The 15,011-nt window shown below is 41.3% G+C and overlaps 3 protein-coding genes across 7 annotated transcripts; 1 reads left to right on the top strand and 2 right to left on the bottom strand.

Moving 5' to 3' along the window:
* Positions 1 to 221: 221 nt before the first annotated feature.
* On the bottom strand, positions 222 to 1,171 carry LOC124320828 (probable pterin-4-alpha-carbinolamine dehydratase). 2 transcript variants are annotated; one of them, XM_046783727.1, is made up of 4 exons: positions 1,042 to 1,171; positions 838 to 937; positions 648 to 773; positions 222 to 563 (listed from the first exon to the last, which is right to left on the bottom strand). In XM_046783727.1, exons 2-4 carry the CDS (start codon positions 928 to 930, stop codon positions 390 to 392), a joined length of 393 nt encoding a protein of 130 aa, XP_046639683.1. In that variant the 5' UTR covers positions 931 to 937; positions 1,042 to 1,171; the 3' UTR covers positions 222 to 389. The 2 variants fall into 2 exon arrangements, with proteins under 2 accessions (XP_046639683.1, XP_046639682.1); XM_046783726.1 differs by lacking the exon at positions 1,042 to 1,171 and having other exon boundaries at positions 838 to 1,035.
* Positions 1,172 to 3,410: 2,239 nt separating this feature from the next.
* Positions 3,411 to 12,502, bottom strand: LOC124320193 (solute carrier organic anion transporter family member 74D-like). Of its 4 annotated transcripts, none has more exons than XM_046782881.1 (12): positions 11,898 to 12,502; positions 6,568 to 7,004; positions 5,660 to 6,128; positions 5,409 to 5,570; positions 5,193 to 5,333; positions 4,759 to 5,115; positions 4,569 to 4,694; positions 4,435 to 4,501; positions 4,222 to 4,378; positions 3,938 to 4,157; positions 3,743 to 3,871; positions 3,411 to 3,668 (listed from the first exon to the last, which is right to left on the bottom strand). In XM_046782881.1, the coding sequence occupies exons 2-12, from the start codon at positions 6,985 to 6,987 to the stop codon at positions 3,505 to 3,507; spliced, it is 2,412 nt and encodes an 803-aa protein (XP_046638837.1). In that variant the 5' UTR covers positions 6,988 to 7,004; positions 11,898 to 12,502; the 3' UTR covers positions 3,411 to 3,504. The 4 variants fall into 4 exon arrangements, with proteins under 4 accessions (XP_046638837.1, XP_046638835.1, XP_046638838.1 ...); XM_046782879.1 differs by lacking the exon at positions 11,898 to 12,502 and adding an exon at positions 11,026 to 11,541; XM_046782882.1 differs by lacking the exon at positions 11,898 to 12,502 and adding an exon at positions 11,436 to 11,527.
* A 305-nt stretch (positions 12,503 to 12,807) lies between these two features.
* On the top strand, positions 12,808 to 14,983 carry LOC124320194 (FAD-dependent oxidoreductase domain-containing protein 1-like). The gene is made up of 8 exons (XM_046782883.1): positions 12,808 to 13,557; positions 13,634 to 13,747; positions 13,815 to 13,884; positions 13,944 to 14,039; positions 14,099 to 14,244; positions 14,330 to 14,416; positions 14,478 to 14,631; positions 14,694 to 14,983. Exons 1-8 carry the CDS (start codon positions 12,896 to 12,898, stop codon positions 14,946 to 14,948), a joined length of 1,584 nt encoding a protein of 527 aa, XP_046638839.1. The 5' UTR covers positions 12,808 to 12,895; the 3' UTR covers positions 14,949 to 14,983.
* The last annotated feature ends 28 nt before the right edge of the window (positions 14,984 to 15,011 follow it).

Here is a 15,011-nt window from a genome sequence, read left to right as displayed (position 1 = left end):
TTATCAAGATTTAATTCAAGGTGTAATTAATTTACTCGACGGAAAAAATTTTCCAATTTAGTTTTATAGGTAGTAAATATTTCTTTAATTTGTATGGAAAATCGAATTTTTTTATTTTAAAAATTCACTTGTTTGAACGTTTCCCGCACAAGCTACCGCTACCTTAATTTAATTAATTAAAGGGGAAAAAAAAGTGTATTTTCCAATTATTTAAATGTAACTTGAGTTTACACATTTATTTATTTTAATCTGTTACATACCATTACCAACAGTAAGACAAGTGTGATTAATAAACAGCATGAAGAAACCACTATGCAGACTAAGAATTTATGAAGAATAACATCAAGTGATTTTTGTGAAATCAGATAATCTTGTAAGAGTATGTTGCATTAAGTTGATTTGACTTTTTCAATAAAATTGGCAAGTTTCACATCTCTTTGGCTAAGCCCATTAACATCATGTGTTGAAAGAGTAATTTGGACTTTGTTATAAACATTAAACCACTCAGGATGATGGTCCATTTTTTCAGCTTGTAGTGCTACCTTTGACATAAACCCCCATGCCTATTGAGAGGAAGATTATTAAGAATCGATCAATGAAGAACACAATGCAAGAACACAATTTTGTACATTTAAAACTTTACACACCTGATTGAAGTCTTGACAAACAAATTCTTTGTAAATAGCATCCCTGTTGCTAACCAAAGTCCAACCAGCATCATGTAAAGGATTCAAAAATGTAGTTCTTTCTTCATCAGTTAGTTTACATGCTGCCTAAAACCAGGTTTTCCAATAAATGTTTTAAAATACAAGTTTGCAAAAAAGCATACGAAGTTACCATTTTCTTTCCACGCTGAAACGTTAGCTGCCAGTTGATGAAAGGAAGAAACGGAACTGAAGTCTTCCTTACGTTCAAGGCCAGAATACTCATTTATGGCCTAGCTCCGAGCAAAGATTTAGTTTGGAATTTAAATTTCAGACGTTTGTCTTTCAGCCTGCAGCTGCAGGTAGCATGTAGCAATAACAAATAGCCAAAGCTTACTGTATAGTTCAAGCCTGAAGCCTGAAGCCTTCCTTTGACGCCCGCTTATTAATTTGACGAACCTGCCGACTCTTTCTCAAGGTCGAATGAACGTCAGCGCAACCTATTGATGGAAAATACTAGTTTTTAAACAAGCGCGCTGTTACACTCAAGCGGATGTAGAAACAACCGTCTTTGGCATTTTGCGAAATAATTTTGCAAAATTGCGTTTTAGAATTGGAGAATGTATACACCCCAAAATTAGCGCACAGTAAAATGCAAAAAACACAACCGGAATAAGTGACGTATTATTATGCAATAGCAGTAAAAAGCTTCCACGTCGCATTTGCGCAAGTATCAAGTATTGGATATTTTACCTTTTCATTGAGACAAAAAAAAATTTTGATACACGCTCCCTTCTCATTGTCGACATTTTATTTTACCAGATACATTTCCCATGCACTTTGCACATCGTCAGGATAAGGAGTTTTATTAGCATTTGTTTGGGATGTGCTTGACAATTCCACCGAATCCTTTGGCGTCTCCATAGCTTTCAATCAGTTTTGTAGCTATCAACATAATAATAATAGAAAAATATTATTGAGTCATTCCAAATGAAATCATCCAAATGAAATCCGTTGGCACCATTAATTTAAATTAAATCCATTTTTTATTTTCCGCGAAAGGGATCGAAATTCAAAATATTGTTCTCTATTTGTTTCAAATTGGCAAAATTATTTGAACACTTTTTTAAACTTCACTAATTTTATCTTTGTGTTTTTTTTATACAAAATTTAGGAAAACAAAGCAAATACATCTCAAGTGATTCAAAACCGAATGGTTGTTGAGTTGTTGTGATGGGCACAAAGAGAAATAGGTTAGCTAGTTAGTAAAATAAGCAAACTTAGTTCAAGAGAGTTCTTTAGTTGAAAAGATTTGAAAATTGGAATACCATACCCAGCAAATATTTATTATTCTTTACCGCGATTTATTAATAAATATCCAATTTGTAAGGTGTTGCTGTTGACTGTGTAGTCTATAGAGTTGTGGGCGTCTTCGTCGAAGAAAACGAATGAAAAGTAACAACTAAACAATTCTAAAAGACAGCTGACGTCGCATCTGGATTTCATCTAGCTAGCTGCTAGCTCAGCAAAAGCCTAGTCTTCCGGCTTCCTTTTTCTTCCAAGGCGGACGTCAGCGAAATCTGGAAAGAAACTACTTTTTTAAAACATTATTCAAAAATGTCTTGAACGATTCTTTAGTTAATTTATGTCAGTACTAAAATTGATGTTATATTCCTAGAAAATCTATGCTGAGAGATCACACGCCGATTCTTTGAATATCAAAAAAAAAAAAGTAACCGTATAGATTGTCATATGTCATATGAATACTACTTAATAATCTTTGTATATATGTGTGTATATGCAAGAGCATGGCACTCGCCCAGCAGCAACATTAACAAGCACACAATTTTCAATTCGTCACTTAAAAACGCAAAACGAAAAAGGGCATTTATCAAACTCTCGTACAATTGATGAGAATTGTTGAAATATTTTTGTGCACGCTCATATATAAGAACAAACCCCTCGGCTGCTGGTGAGAGACGAGGGACATGGGGTAGTCTATCAGGGGGAAAAAAAAGAACAATAAACAAGGAGATGAAAGGAAACCAGTACTGCGGTTACATGACGGTAAAGCACCTTGCGTGTAGGAGGGACTCGTCGTAACAACTGAAATGGCCAAAATAGCTCAGACATTTTTGTATAACCTTGAGCGCTGGGTCGCTAACGAAAAACGGGAGATGAAAAAAAGTTCTTTTCTTTTTTCTTCAATAGTTTCAGCATGTGTTTTACAGGCAATGATGGAGCGATGAGATAGAAGAGGCCGAGCGATTACGAATCAACATTTTAGATGACGATCGCATATAAAGGACTATGTAAAGTAAGCCCGAAATTTAACGTTTAACAAAATTAAAGAAAAAAAAAACCTAAAGAGCAGCCACCACAGTTGATAGAATATGCCATTTCGATACAACAAAAAACAAAAACAAAAAAATGAAATTATATGAAGATGAAAGCCATGTCATTTTTTTTTTGTTTTGTTTAGTCCTTTGGTCATTGAATCGCAATGCTGGATTCAAAGATTGCGTGCAGTATCGACAAAATCACTGGCCACAGGCAACAAAACATACACAAAAGACACTGAATCATCAGAATCGAACGAGGAGATTTGAAGGATTCGCTTGTCGTCTGCTTCCAGAGATTCCTTCGACACACACACACATCTCCGTCATAATATAATGGCCCGCTTAAAACGCTGGCCCTCGTCCCCATTCTACACGGAGAATGGAAATTGGTTTTCCTTTTTTTGGGGGTGGGTGGGGGAGTAGATGGGTCGTCTGGGGGGGTATTCGGAGGCCGTGGTATATAGTAATTATTATTCATTGTCTAGCGAAGCAGCATGTTGAGGAATCGTTTACAGTCATCACAGAGTGCTTTCATATTGGACGGCCAGTGGCGCGGTGGGAGCCAACTGCTCCATTTCGACGCAGGGCGGAGCCTCGTCCTCAGGAAAAGTGATCTTGTCGGCTTTGTACCAAACGACCAGATCGACAAAGAAAGCGCAGAGCATCAACGCTCCTGTCGTACCTTTTTTAAAATGGAACAATAATTTAAAAAGTTAGATGAATGAAAAAGAAGAAAACTATTATTTTCTTAGTTACCGTGAAATGAGACTCGGAAGGTTTTGGCATCGTAGAGCCAACAAGCTCCTTGCTCGCCGCATGTCTTTTCCCATACAAAACAGGCCGAATCGACCACAGCGCCGTAAATAATCGGACACGGAACGTTGGCTTCAATCAAATAGAATCAAGTATTTAAAAACACAAATAGTCACGAAAAGAAAAAATCAAATTTACCAAACAATCCAATGGCGAATTGAATTAACCCGAGGGCCATCGCTTTATCTTTGGCGTGAACGCATCTCAGAGTCAACAGCATTGAGCCCACCTCACTCGTCGAATGGATCAAAACAAACAGCGAAAAGATCCCAATGTACCAGATGTAGTTGTTGCATTCGAGGTGGCAGTATCCCGAGGTGGCCGTTACGCCCGCATCGAGGCATTCACAGTTGGAATACTGTATAGATTTCACAAAATGAAATTGAATTGGTGTCACCCACGTTATTTTAAAAATCATCTACCGTAGTGTTTCCAATTTGGCTGCCGACTTGTGTGAGATTAGCGCAACCGGCGTGACAGGCTGAAAAGTAGGTCTCGCCTGTTGATGTGCAAATGGGTGCAAAGACGCTGGTATCACACTCGCATGTGCGGTTGCAAGGAAGTTTCACCGTCATCCCGCTGATCAACGAAATTAATTAATTTTCATTTTTCAATTTGAACACGTCCTATTTTACCTGTCAGTCTGTTCCAGACCAGAAAAGTCGCTCATGGGGCAGCCCAGCAACATTAAAAGGGCCATACCTTTAATGGGAAAGGCAACGTCAAAAAGCGAAGAATAAAATTGAATCAAAACTGGCGAAAGAATTACCGATGGCGTACAGAAGGGCCGTCAAAGCAATCCAAGCAGCTACAAATTTGGGACTGGGTTTTTTTAGACGAATAAAGACTCCACTGAAGAAAATGCCAATGCCCATCACGCCTATACCACCAATACCTTAATGGGGAAGAAAAAACGGATTAAAAATCCATTCAAATAAGAAAGAAAAGAAAAAATGAACCTGAGATCATATTGGCAGTGTGAGCGGCCATTCTGAATTGCGACTCGAGGTATTTGGGCAGAAAAGTGTAAAGGCCAGCCACGGGGAGAATGTGAAGAACGCTACTAGCAGTTCGGAAGAGGAGGATGTCGTTCTTCAAGAGCCGCCGGATGGCTTTGGGGAAATCTTTCAAACTGGGATTCTTGTTTCGCATGGCTGACGCCACTGTCTGTTCCGTTTTGGCTTCTGTCGACAGCATTTTGCCATTAGTCTGTTTTGGGCGATGGGCAGCCTGCCGGCCTTTCCTGGGCAACCGCCGTGGGAAAGCAAACATGGATAGTGAAGCCAGCAAAATAGTGGAAGCGACGAATATCATTCCTATATTTGACAGATAATTATTAGTACACACCTAAAAAGGTTGCACATCTTTTTCCTAAATTTCAAATGAACGTTACCAAGCCACCAGGCTCCGATCCATCGAGGGTCTTTTGGTGTGACGTCAGGTTCGACTAGCGGGTCGACGTATATCGAAGTGCAGAGTGAGCCCAGGACAAAGCCAAAGACGGGACCCAATATCTTGACGCCAATGTTGATAGCTAAATAAACCACCGGTTTATTATACTAGGTGTGGTTTAAAAAAAACAAGAATGGTGTTAGGGAGTGGTTGGTACCGAAATAAGTAGGAGATTCACGGCCGGCAACGTTGTCATCCATGTATGGGATACCGAGGGTTTCGACAGCCGTTCGACCCATGCCAATACCTAAAAGGCTCAAGAAAAAGAAGGCCAGCACTACAGTAGTCGTTCGTGAAATGGCTTGCTGTTCACTACTCTCTGTTAATGACCGGAATAAAAAAAATGAAAAACCAATTTTAATTAAGACAAACAAATTTCCCAGTTTGATGTTTTTTTTAAATATTTACTGGCACATTGCTCGTTGCGTTCGAGTTCAGAAATTTGCGGGCGCAAGCTGAGATTGGCGTTCTCCACCTGTCGGCAGATGAGATCCATTTCCAGTTGCTGTGGGCCCGGAACGACGGAAGAAGGATCCATCGTTGCCAGAAGACCGAGACCACCGCCGTACAGATCCGGTGCCAGCATAGAAGACAGAGAAGAAGAGGATCCCGTGTTGGGTTTGGTCCTCCAAAAGAGAAAATGCGGCAGCGAGCACAGGGCGGCCGAAGCGCCAAACAGGACCATGCCCCAACCGATCCATTTAGGGCGATGTCCCTGGCCGCCGTAGTAAGTGAGAAGAAGGGCCCCACCGATCTGGCCCATTTCGGTGGCGCTCATGATGATGCCCGTCGTTTTCGACTGGATCTGAAAGAGCTTTTCGATCGTCGTCAGCACGCTGACGAAATACGTATAGAACATGCCCTGGAGGACGCAGGCCTGAAATAATATAGTAAGGCGTTCAATGAAATAATATAGTTGGCGTTCTTCCTCTAATAATCCCTTTTGTCATATAATTAGATTTAAATTTTTAGTGGCTTTCGGCTGTTTCTGGTCTCTTTTGTAGAGTAGGCCGTGGTACGCGTAGAGTAGGCAGAGTTACGTGTATGCCGTGGTACGTGTAGGCCGAGGTACGTGTAGTGTAGGCCGTGATACGTGACATATTAGGGAAAGCCGGCCGGCCTACGATAATTCGTAATAATTAGACACGTATCACGGCCTACGCTACACGTATCACGGCCTAACTTTTTCTGAATAAAGAACGGCCTGCCGGCCGAGGAAGAACGGACTACCGGCCGAGGAATAACGGCCTACCGGCCGAGGAATAACGGCCTGCCGGCCGATCGTATAAAATTAAATTATAAAATTAAATTCCTACCAGGCAGAAGACGGCCAAGAACATTTGCTTGGACGCCAACGGCTGGAGCCAGGCGGGCGAGAAACACGGGCCGAGACCGCAGAGCAGGGCCTCGTCTTCATCTTCTTCGTCGTCGTCTCCTGGATGGTCGTTGATGTCGGTGCGATGAGTGGCGTCGCCGCCGTTCAGTCGCTTGATGACCGGCTGATCGACAACGGCTAGTCTCTGAGATTCTTCGCCTTTGGGGCTGTAGGAGGTGTTGTTGCTGGCATCCAGGCCGTTTTGCCCGTCGATCCGATCCGACTGAGTGGGCGCTAGTGGCCAATTCGGTCCGCCTCCGCCGCCGCTGCTCCCTTCGATGGATCGGTGACTAAGTAGAGCAGGATCCGAGTCATCAGAAGTTGGAAGTGGATCGAAGCGGGAAGACCCTCGTTTCACCATCGTCACAACAGGTTGATCTGTGCACATCAAATTTAAAAAACAAAAAACAAAAAATGAAATTAGAAATTGAATCCAACTGGAAATGAATCGAACGGTGTCAAAGATAAATCGCGGCCAACCAAGCCGTTGCATTCAATTCAATTTGTTTCGACGCAGTATAAATATCAACAAGTTTCATGACCTAATAAATCTCTCTACGAAAAATGCGGAAGGGAAAACGAGACGATAGTCAAGGCTAGCTGATCCACGTGATCCGGCATTTCTTAAGGTCGGAGGAGGAAAAAATTTAAAAAAAGAAGAAGTTTCTTTTTTAATATTCGTAACCGTCTCTACATGTACAGTGAAAGAAAGCGCAGCCAAGGGTGAAGTTCCAGTGTCAGCCAGAGAGTCAATTCACTTTGGGCTGTTGGTTATAGTTAACAAAAGAAGAATCCTCAATGGGCCAGCCCACCAAGTTTGGCAAAATTGAATTACGACCGAAAGAGCCCCCCAATACCAATCTGAGAGATGGCCGTCTCCATTTACATAGAATCTACGAGGGGCAAGAGCAAGGCCAATCATTCCCATCGAATGGGAAACCAACCATAGTCCTGCAAGCAGTTCCAGTAGAGCCCCGGTTATTAAGACGGGAATCAAATGGCACATTGGAAACTTCAATTTTGTTTCTTTTGTTTTTTTTTTTTAAAAAGAAAATCAATATAAAATGAGGAAGCAAGAAGAGAAAGAGACAGAAGAATTTAGGTCAAGGGTCATTGGACTTTGGTTGGGGAACGTCGGGCCGGAAAAGGAATTAATCAGCAAGAAATCGTGATGCACTGTACTACTTTGGAGAGGAGAAGAACATTTTTCCTAATCTCCCTGCGCAACGGGTGAATTGAAATGTTTCTCGACTAAAAACATATCGAATGACGCTGCTGACTGTTTCCCTTCTACATCATTTGCGCTGCATTACAAATGTACCGAATCAAAGAAATCCCTTTCATAGCGGTCGAAATTCAACAAGTAGATTTTGCATAGTCGACAAAAAGAGAAAATAAGCCAGCTAGTAGGTTATTCAGAGACGGCCTGAGTGGCAAACACACACACGGCGGGTGCTAATTCGGCCCCGGTCCAGCACCACCACCACCACTTTTGCCCATGTAGGAGCACTAGAAACCTTGGCGCTTTCTTTCACAATTTTGGTCAGCTGTTGTTGCGCGGGGTCGGACATCGTCGGGTATTTTATATTTTGATGTGGAAAGTCTTTTTCACGCACCAAATAGCCCCTCGTGTCTCGAGTGATAAGTCTTGGCCTCGATTCTCCGTTCCGACAGCCGACACCGAACGGACGAAGACGAGTGCACTATACAAGCGCTGGTGGCCAGTTAAAACCAGACAAACGGAAAAGACAAGGTTACCCGAGATACAATCGTGCGGCAAAACATACACAAGAAAAGAAAAAAACCCAAAGTATTGTACACACATGAATGTTTTGCCTACAACATCCCTCCATCATCATCATCAGCCTCTTAGTAATGGCCAGTTTTTTCCGCTATTTTCTAGTTTTAACACAAAGGTAAGCGTTTGGTGCGCCCACCGGCTGATGACATTTTTGTTTTCTTCTTCCAGGCCAATGGGACGATTGTATCCCCCGTAAAACTCGTTAAACATCGGGGCCGAACGGGCAATCAAGACGGCCACATGTTGGGCTGAAGTTTACAATAACAAAAAAAACTTAACAAGGAGCTGCTGTACGGGCATTGACAAGAGTTTTGAACTTACAAAGCTGCCAGGGTAGAGCTAGGAGAAAAAAGAGACCGCCGTCAGACGGGATCAATTATGTATACATGTTCGATGGTAGGAGCCTCTTTTTTCCTTCCTTCGTGAAAGGGGGAGTGGGCAATCTGGACTTGATGATTAGCCAGCGGGCGCTCTTGTTTGAACGAGTGGAAAAGGCAGTAGCGACTAGAGCGACAGCAGCTATCGACCTTGGTTCGGAATGGATGAAAGGCACCCAAAATCGGAAGGATCCGAAAGAAAAAAAGATCCAACGTTACCAAAACGATAGCTGAGAGAGAAGAGAGCGAATATATACGTCGTTAAAGGTCATTTACTATTTGGTCGAGTGAAAGTCAAAAGCCCATTCACATTTGATGACGTCAAAAGCCCCCCCCCCCCCCCCCATTGAATCAACTAAACCGAAATCAAGAGTGAAAATTATCCGACACCAACCCGCCATTTTTCTTTTAAATTTTTCGCACGGACCCACAACCACCAGACAAATTTTCAAACTCCTCTGATCTAAAAGAGAGAAAGGGGATTCGCATTTATCCGCACCGGGAATCTTCATTCCGTTCGCAGCCGGTATAACTCAACCGGCAGGTAGAATGAGGTCACATAAGTCACCTGACGCAGACCCCATTTCTTTTCCTCCTCCTTGTGAAGGGAGAGAGACGACATCAAGATAAATTCCAACACGAACTACTGCTGCTGCTCCTCAACAAGTCGTTTTTCTCAACCAAACAAAAACAAACAAAACGAGAAAACACTGTAAACCCTCCCTGGTTTTTTCTTCGATTGTCTCTTTCTTTTCTTGCTAACACCCAAATAATAGCGTGACTGAACTTTCGTTTCTTCTCCCGGACACGGTGGTTTTCTTCTTTTCGCCTAACTTTTAAAAAAAGAATCGCTAGCCAAAAGAGAAAGGATTAAAAGAAAAAGAAGTGTTGTGTAGCATACCCTAAAGGGGGAAATCTGGTGAATAATAAAACCCAAACAAATCAACTCCTCCTTTGCACAACACGACACCCACGCACCCCAAAACACACACACACACACACACACACACAAACGAAATCAGACAGGTGTGCGCGGAGGTGGTCCAATTTTCGGTCGAAGAGCCAGCCAAAGAGAAAAGCGGGACCGTAGAAACTACTAAGCTCCGGATATGTTTTTTCTTTCTTCTCAGACGGTCAAAACAACAACTTCATCTCACTAGTACATAAGTTGCACATATGAAAAGAAAGAGTCTAACTGGGAAAGGAGTCTGCTGGGTCTCGACTCAACCTTCTGTACGCGACTCGAGAAGACTTTCGGTGGGCAGACGGATGGGACTTGTGTGAATCGAAAAGGTGGCCTTCAAAGTCCTGTTATATGCCTGGCGGCAGCAGAAAGCAGGCATCATGCCAGCCCTCTTCCCTCCCAGACTGCACACAACTCCTCCCAAATGATGCCGCGTGAGCAACAGAAACACTGCGCCATGTACCTCCCCAACACTCTCTCGGCGTTCGAAAAAATTCAAGCCGGGATAATAAAGAACGTTTCGGCCGACTCCTCCTCTTCCCGCGCAGACAATTTACATCTGTGGTTGCCGAATGAAAAAAGAAAAAAAGCACGTAAGAAAAATTTAAACAAAACAAAACACACACACCATGCGGATGAATCGATTGGCTAATCGGAAGCTAGCTTCTCCGCCGGAGGAGGAATGACCCCTTTGCCTTTCTTCGGTGCGGGAATTGGCACGCGATGCTTTTGACTTCGTCATATCCTTTAGGTTCTTACGTTCTCAACTGACCGATATATGCATCCGCATACTCCCCAGGACACTATCTATTTCATTGAAACATGTTCGCGACCTGCTTCTTCCTACTGCGACCGGCAATCACCACAGCCCTAAAAGAAGGTTATTGGTGTGGCCATTGTCGTTCAAACCCAAAATTAGATGCGTGAAGAAATTAAGCCATGGCTAAACAACAAAACTGAAGAAAAAAAGCAAAGCTATATTGTGTCATACCCTTGTAATATTGCAAGTGGGATTTGAGAGTGCTGTCGTAAACAACACATTCGAGTTTCCTCTTACTCTCAGGGACAGACTGAGAGAAAGAAAAAAGGGGTGAATGGAGTCAAGTGGACAGGTTTTCCTGTTGTTCAGCTTTCTCGATGCCACATTAAAATAGGAATGGTTCCTAGTTTTACGACTGACACAAGTAATAAGAGCAACCGGCATCCAATTTGACCTAAACTTGATTGGTAACTGTCGTTTTTGTTTCAACTATTTACCTTGTTGCTGCTGAATCATTTTCTTTGAACTAACGGTTTCACTTTGGACAGTAGTGAATGGGACCGGCAGAAGTACACAGAGGCAGCAGCTGTGCTGGCGAAAAAGATTAGTATTGAAACAGGAAAAAGTTCTGGTGAGATTCCAGATGTTTGGATGGAAAGTGTAGAAGGCAACGAGAATTCCTTGAAAGATTGAACCATTTGCCAAAACGTATCACTGGTTGTCGCGGCGGCACAGCAGTTAAACAACTCAGCCATAGCTCAATAACTCTTGAATATGTCTAGTTAAGCCATGACCCATTGGTCTACGAGCTAAAATGACTCGTAATAAGAGTCTAATATGATCTGACGGATCAGTTTCTCAACTGCTTGCATATGTAAAGGAAATGGTCAAAATAAAGAAACTATACTGATTATGCACGGTAGTTATAAACAGCAGATGAAAAGCGCAACAACACAAAATTTTCTTGTCGCTACTGTATCAACTACTAACGAAACGAAAGTGATCAACCTGTCAAAAAATATTAATGCCCGGCGGCTACAGGTCATAGAGGCATGGAAATTGAAGCCTATTCTCACCCTGGAGGGAATTTGATTTTCAAAAAGGATATGTATTTACATATTCTGATTGTGTGTCTTCTGTCTGATCGAATTATTAAGTAACAAAAAAAACAAATCCTTTAGATAAATATAGTCAGTCAAGTGTGTATGGCGATGAAATGTATTGTGAAAGCAATCCAACCCACATAGAACCAACGTATTGACCTTCGAAATTTTACCATTTTAAAACAAATGGAATGCTTGTTGTTTCACGCGATGATAAGAAAGGATAGATTTATAGTTTAGCCGATAAGATATTGAAGTTCACTCACCTCTGAATTAAAGCCAATGAACTCTTTTTTTTTTTAGTCCTTCATAGGCGACGGATGTGAGCCAATTCGCAGAATTAATTATTTAAAGATGCATTCAAACGGGCCGTAATTTGCTTCTCTTCACAGTAAATTGCTGACTTGTGAAGTTAAACGTCCGGTAAGTAGCTAAATCCAATTCGCATGAATATCTTTTTTCTCCAGACGATGACATGTGTGGCCCTTAAATGGTAATAACTCGGATGACGTGGTGATGTCAAGCACCAAGCAAAAACCAAGCACTTTATATTCAAATTGTTCTTAGAACTTGTCGCGACGATTCTAAATAACCAGACAGCAGCAGCGCAGTTTTATTGCGAGCACTTCTCTAGCCACGACCTCTGAAAATGATAACGGTTAAATTCAAAAGCTAGTTTTTGTGATTATCCTATGCACAGATTTGAGGACAAATTCGAGAAAATAACTCGGTGGAATATTAAGAACTCGCAAACAGTTTGGTCCTTATTTGCTCTGACGTGGGCGTGTGTTGAAAACCTTGAACTAGACCTCAGCAGTCTTGTGGAGAATCACGCCTACAGTCGGGAAATAGCAAACACAGCCGACTGTGGGTTATACAGAAAGGTTTGGAATATAACGCACTCGGGCTAACTGGCATCATCCCAATTTTTATGTCTTGTAAGATAGAAGTGCCTGAAGTGGAGAGGAAACCGCGTCATCACCGATTTGATTTGACACCACCACCCAACAATCCATTGCATTCTCTGAAAAAGTGGCTACTACTTGTATCGAATGCTAATAATTCAGGAAATACATACAATTAATAGCGCTAAGAAAAAAATACTCTAAATTTTCTTATTTAGACTTTGTAAATATGTAGCATTAGCTCTACTGTCATTGCTCAAACATTGTCTGTTTTGTTATTGTAGTCTGCTACGACTGATTTGTTTCTGTGTTCTGTCTGTCTTCCTGCTCGATTTGATTATTTACTACACGTGAGAGAAATGTTTAATCGTGCAATAACCGGCGTCCAATTAAAGCCATGGTTGAAGTCAAAATATCTTGTGCAAAGTTTATCTTTCCCAGTGAGATCTTTTTGCAATAGTCAGATAAAATATTCTAACAAAGGAGACGAGTCAGATAAACCTCTTTCTAATGTTGTTCCCGATTTTCAATCAGAACTTTTCGAAGAAACACGATGTCCACCATTAACTCAGCCCCTCAAACCTTTCCTACACCCTATTAAAAGGTCATTTGATTATTTGGGCATCACTGGAAGGAATGATCCCCAAACACACAATAACCTTTATTTTCCACGCCATTGTGATATTGTTATTATTGGTGGTGGAATAATGGGCTGTTCTATTGCCTATTGGCTGAAGCAAAGAGGTCACGATAATGGATTGAGGGTGATTGTAGTTGAAAGAGATCCAAATTACACGAGAGCCTCCACTGTTTTGTCAGTTGGTGGTTTACGTCAGCAGTTCTCACTGCCAGAAAACATCCAAATGTCTCTGTTTGGAGCAGAGTTTTTGAGAAATGCTAAGAGATTGTTATCAGGTGAAAACTTGGAGGGTCCTGATGTACAGTTTCACCCCTATGGATATCTATTTCTGGCCACACAGAAAGGTGCTGATCAGCTTATAGAAAATCACAAACTTCAAACGTAATTTCCTAGATCAAGATTTTCCTCCTTATGGGATTTCTCATAATTGGTCTCCTTTAAATATATATTTTTCTAGATCTTTAGGAGCAAAAATAAAACTGTTTTCTCCTTACAAACTTAAAGAAAAATTTCCATGGATCAACACAGACGGTGTGGAATTAGCTTCCTTTGGACAAGAAAATGAAGGCTGGTACAGTAACAAATTTGATATTATTCCATGTATTCTTCACAATACTGTTAATATATATATTCTTTAGGTTTGATCCATGGGCATTGCTAAACGGGTTCAGGAATAAGGCAATAGAATTGGGGGTCGAATTTGTTAAGGTCAGTAGAATTTTATTTCCACTTTTCGCGGCACAAAGTTAAGGTCTGTGTTTGTTAAGGCGGACACGGTGGGATTTGAAACAGAGGATACGCTTGTGCATTCCAAGCCTGGTGTCGGGGAGAGCTTTAATTACAACAAGCTTAAAAGAGTCCACGTATGTAGAATTTGATATGAAGCATGTGCATTTCGCATCATAATTCAGTGTCAACTCAGGTTCGATTGACTAACGGAGAGGTTAGAACGATTGATTTTTCGTTATGCGTAATGGCAGCTGGTGCTCAATCTGGTGAAGTGAGTAAATTGGCTGGAATTGGAATAGGAACCGGCTTATTGCGTAAAGCTCTACCTGTTGAACCCAGGTAAAATTAAAATCCGTCATTAAAACGCAAACCTCGAATAATTTTCTTTATTAATCTACTTTATTTTCATTTCTTTTTCATTTAGAAAGCGTTATGTTTATTGCTTTCATGCACCAGACGGTCCAGGACTCGATTGTCCTCTTACAGTGGATACCACTGGTTCCTACTTTAGGTGAGTTATTGAATACATTCATTTTATGAACAATTATTATTAAAAAATTTTGATAGTAAAGGCGTGAAGGACTTGGAGGACATTACATAGCTGGAAAATCTCCTACTGCAAACGAAGAACCTGGAATTGCTAATTTAGATGTTGATTACACCTTTTTCGATCAGCAGGTGTGGCCAGAAATAGCGCAACGTGTTCCTGGATTTGAAAACATAAAGGTATTGAACGATTGCGTCTCTTATTGATCTGTTTTTCCCAAAATATCAATTCCTTTTTTTAGCTCAAGAGTGCTTGGTCTGGTTATTATGATTACAATACCTTCGACCAAAACGCTGTAATCGGTTCTCATCCATATCATGGCAACCTTATGTTTGCAACTGGCTTCAGCGGTCACGGAATACAACACGCCCCTGCTGTAGGAAGAGCTATTATGGAACTTGTTGTGGACGGAAGATTCAAAGACATTGATTTAAAACGTTTTGGATTTGACAGAATACTAACAAATCATCCTGTTTTTGAACAAAATATTGTATAATAGTGAAAATAATAAAGTTTCAGGATTTCCCTTGATCCCTTCTTTTTAAAATAGGATGGCTAA

Source organism: Daphnia pulicaria, chromosome 1 (assembly GCF_021234035.1).
Source record: "Daphnia pulicaria isolate SC F1-1A chromosome 1, SC_F0-13Bv2, whole genome shotgun sequence".
In the NCBI taxonomy this organism is placed as follows: Eukaryota; Metazoa; Arthropoda; class Branchiopoda; order Diplostraca; family Daphniidae; genus Daphnia; species Daphnia pulicaria.
The sequence above is the reverse complement of the archived record's forward strand: the minus strand, read 5'-3'. Positions and strand labels throughout refer to the sequence as shown.

Bases quoted from the DNA above. Each gene is read 5' to 3' on its own strand.
- LOC124320828 (XM_046783727.1), bottom strand. From the start codon at position 930: ATGAGTATTCTGGCCTTGAACGTAAGGAAGACTTCAGTTCCGTTTCTT. The intron at 774-837 runs GTAACTTCGTAT...ACCTGGTTTTAG, and splicing joins TTCAGCGTGGAAAGAAAATG to GCAGCATGTAAACTAACTGA. The intron at 564-647 runs GTGTGTAAAGTT...TCCTCTCAATAG, and splicing joins TTTGTCAAGACTTCAATCAG to GCATGGGGGTTTATGTCAAA.
- LOC124320193 (XM_046782879.1), bottom strand. The intron at 5,571-5,659 runs GTAAATATTTAA...GGTCATTAACAG, and splicing joins ACGCAACGAGCAATGTGCCA to AGAGTAGTGAACAGCAAGCC. The intron at 3,669-3,742 runs GTAACTAAGAAA...ATTTTAAAAAAG, and splicing joins CTTCCGAGTCTCATTTCACG to GTACGACAGGAGCGTTGATG.
- LOC124320194 (XM_046782883.1), top strand. From the start codon at position 12,896: ATGTTTAATCGTGCAATAACCGGCGTCCAATTAAAGCCATGGTTGAAG. The intron at 13,558-13,633 runs GTAATTTCCTAG...ATATTTTTCTAG, and splicing joins GAAAATCACAAACTTCAAAC to ATCTTTAGGAGCAAAAATAA. The intron at 13,748-13,814 runs GTACAGTAACAA...TATATTCTTTAG, and splicing joins GGACAAGAAAATGAAGGCTG to GTTTGATCCATGGGCATTGC.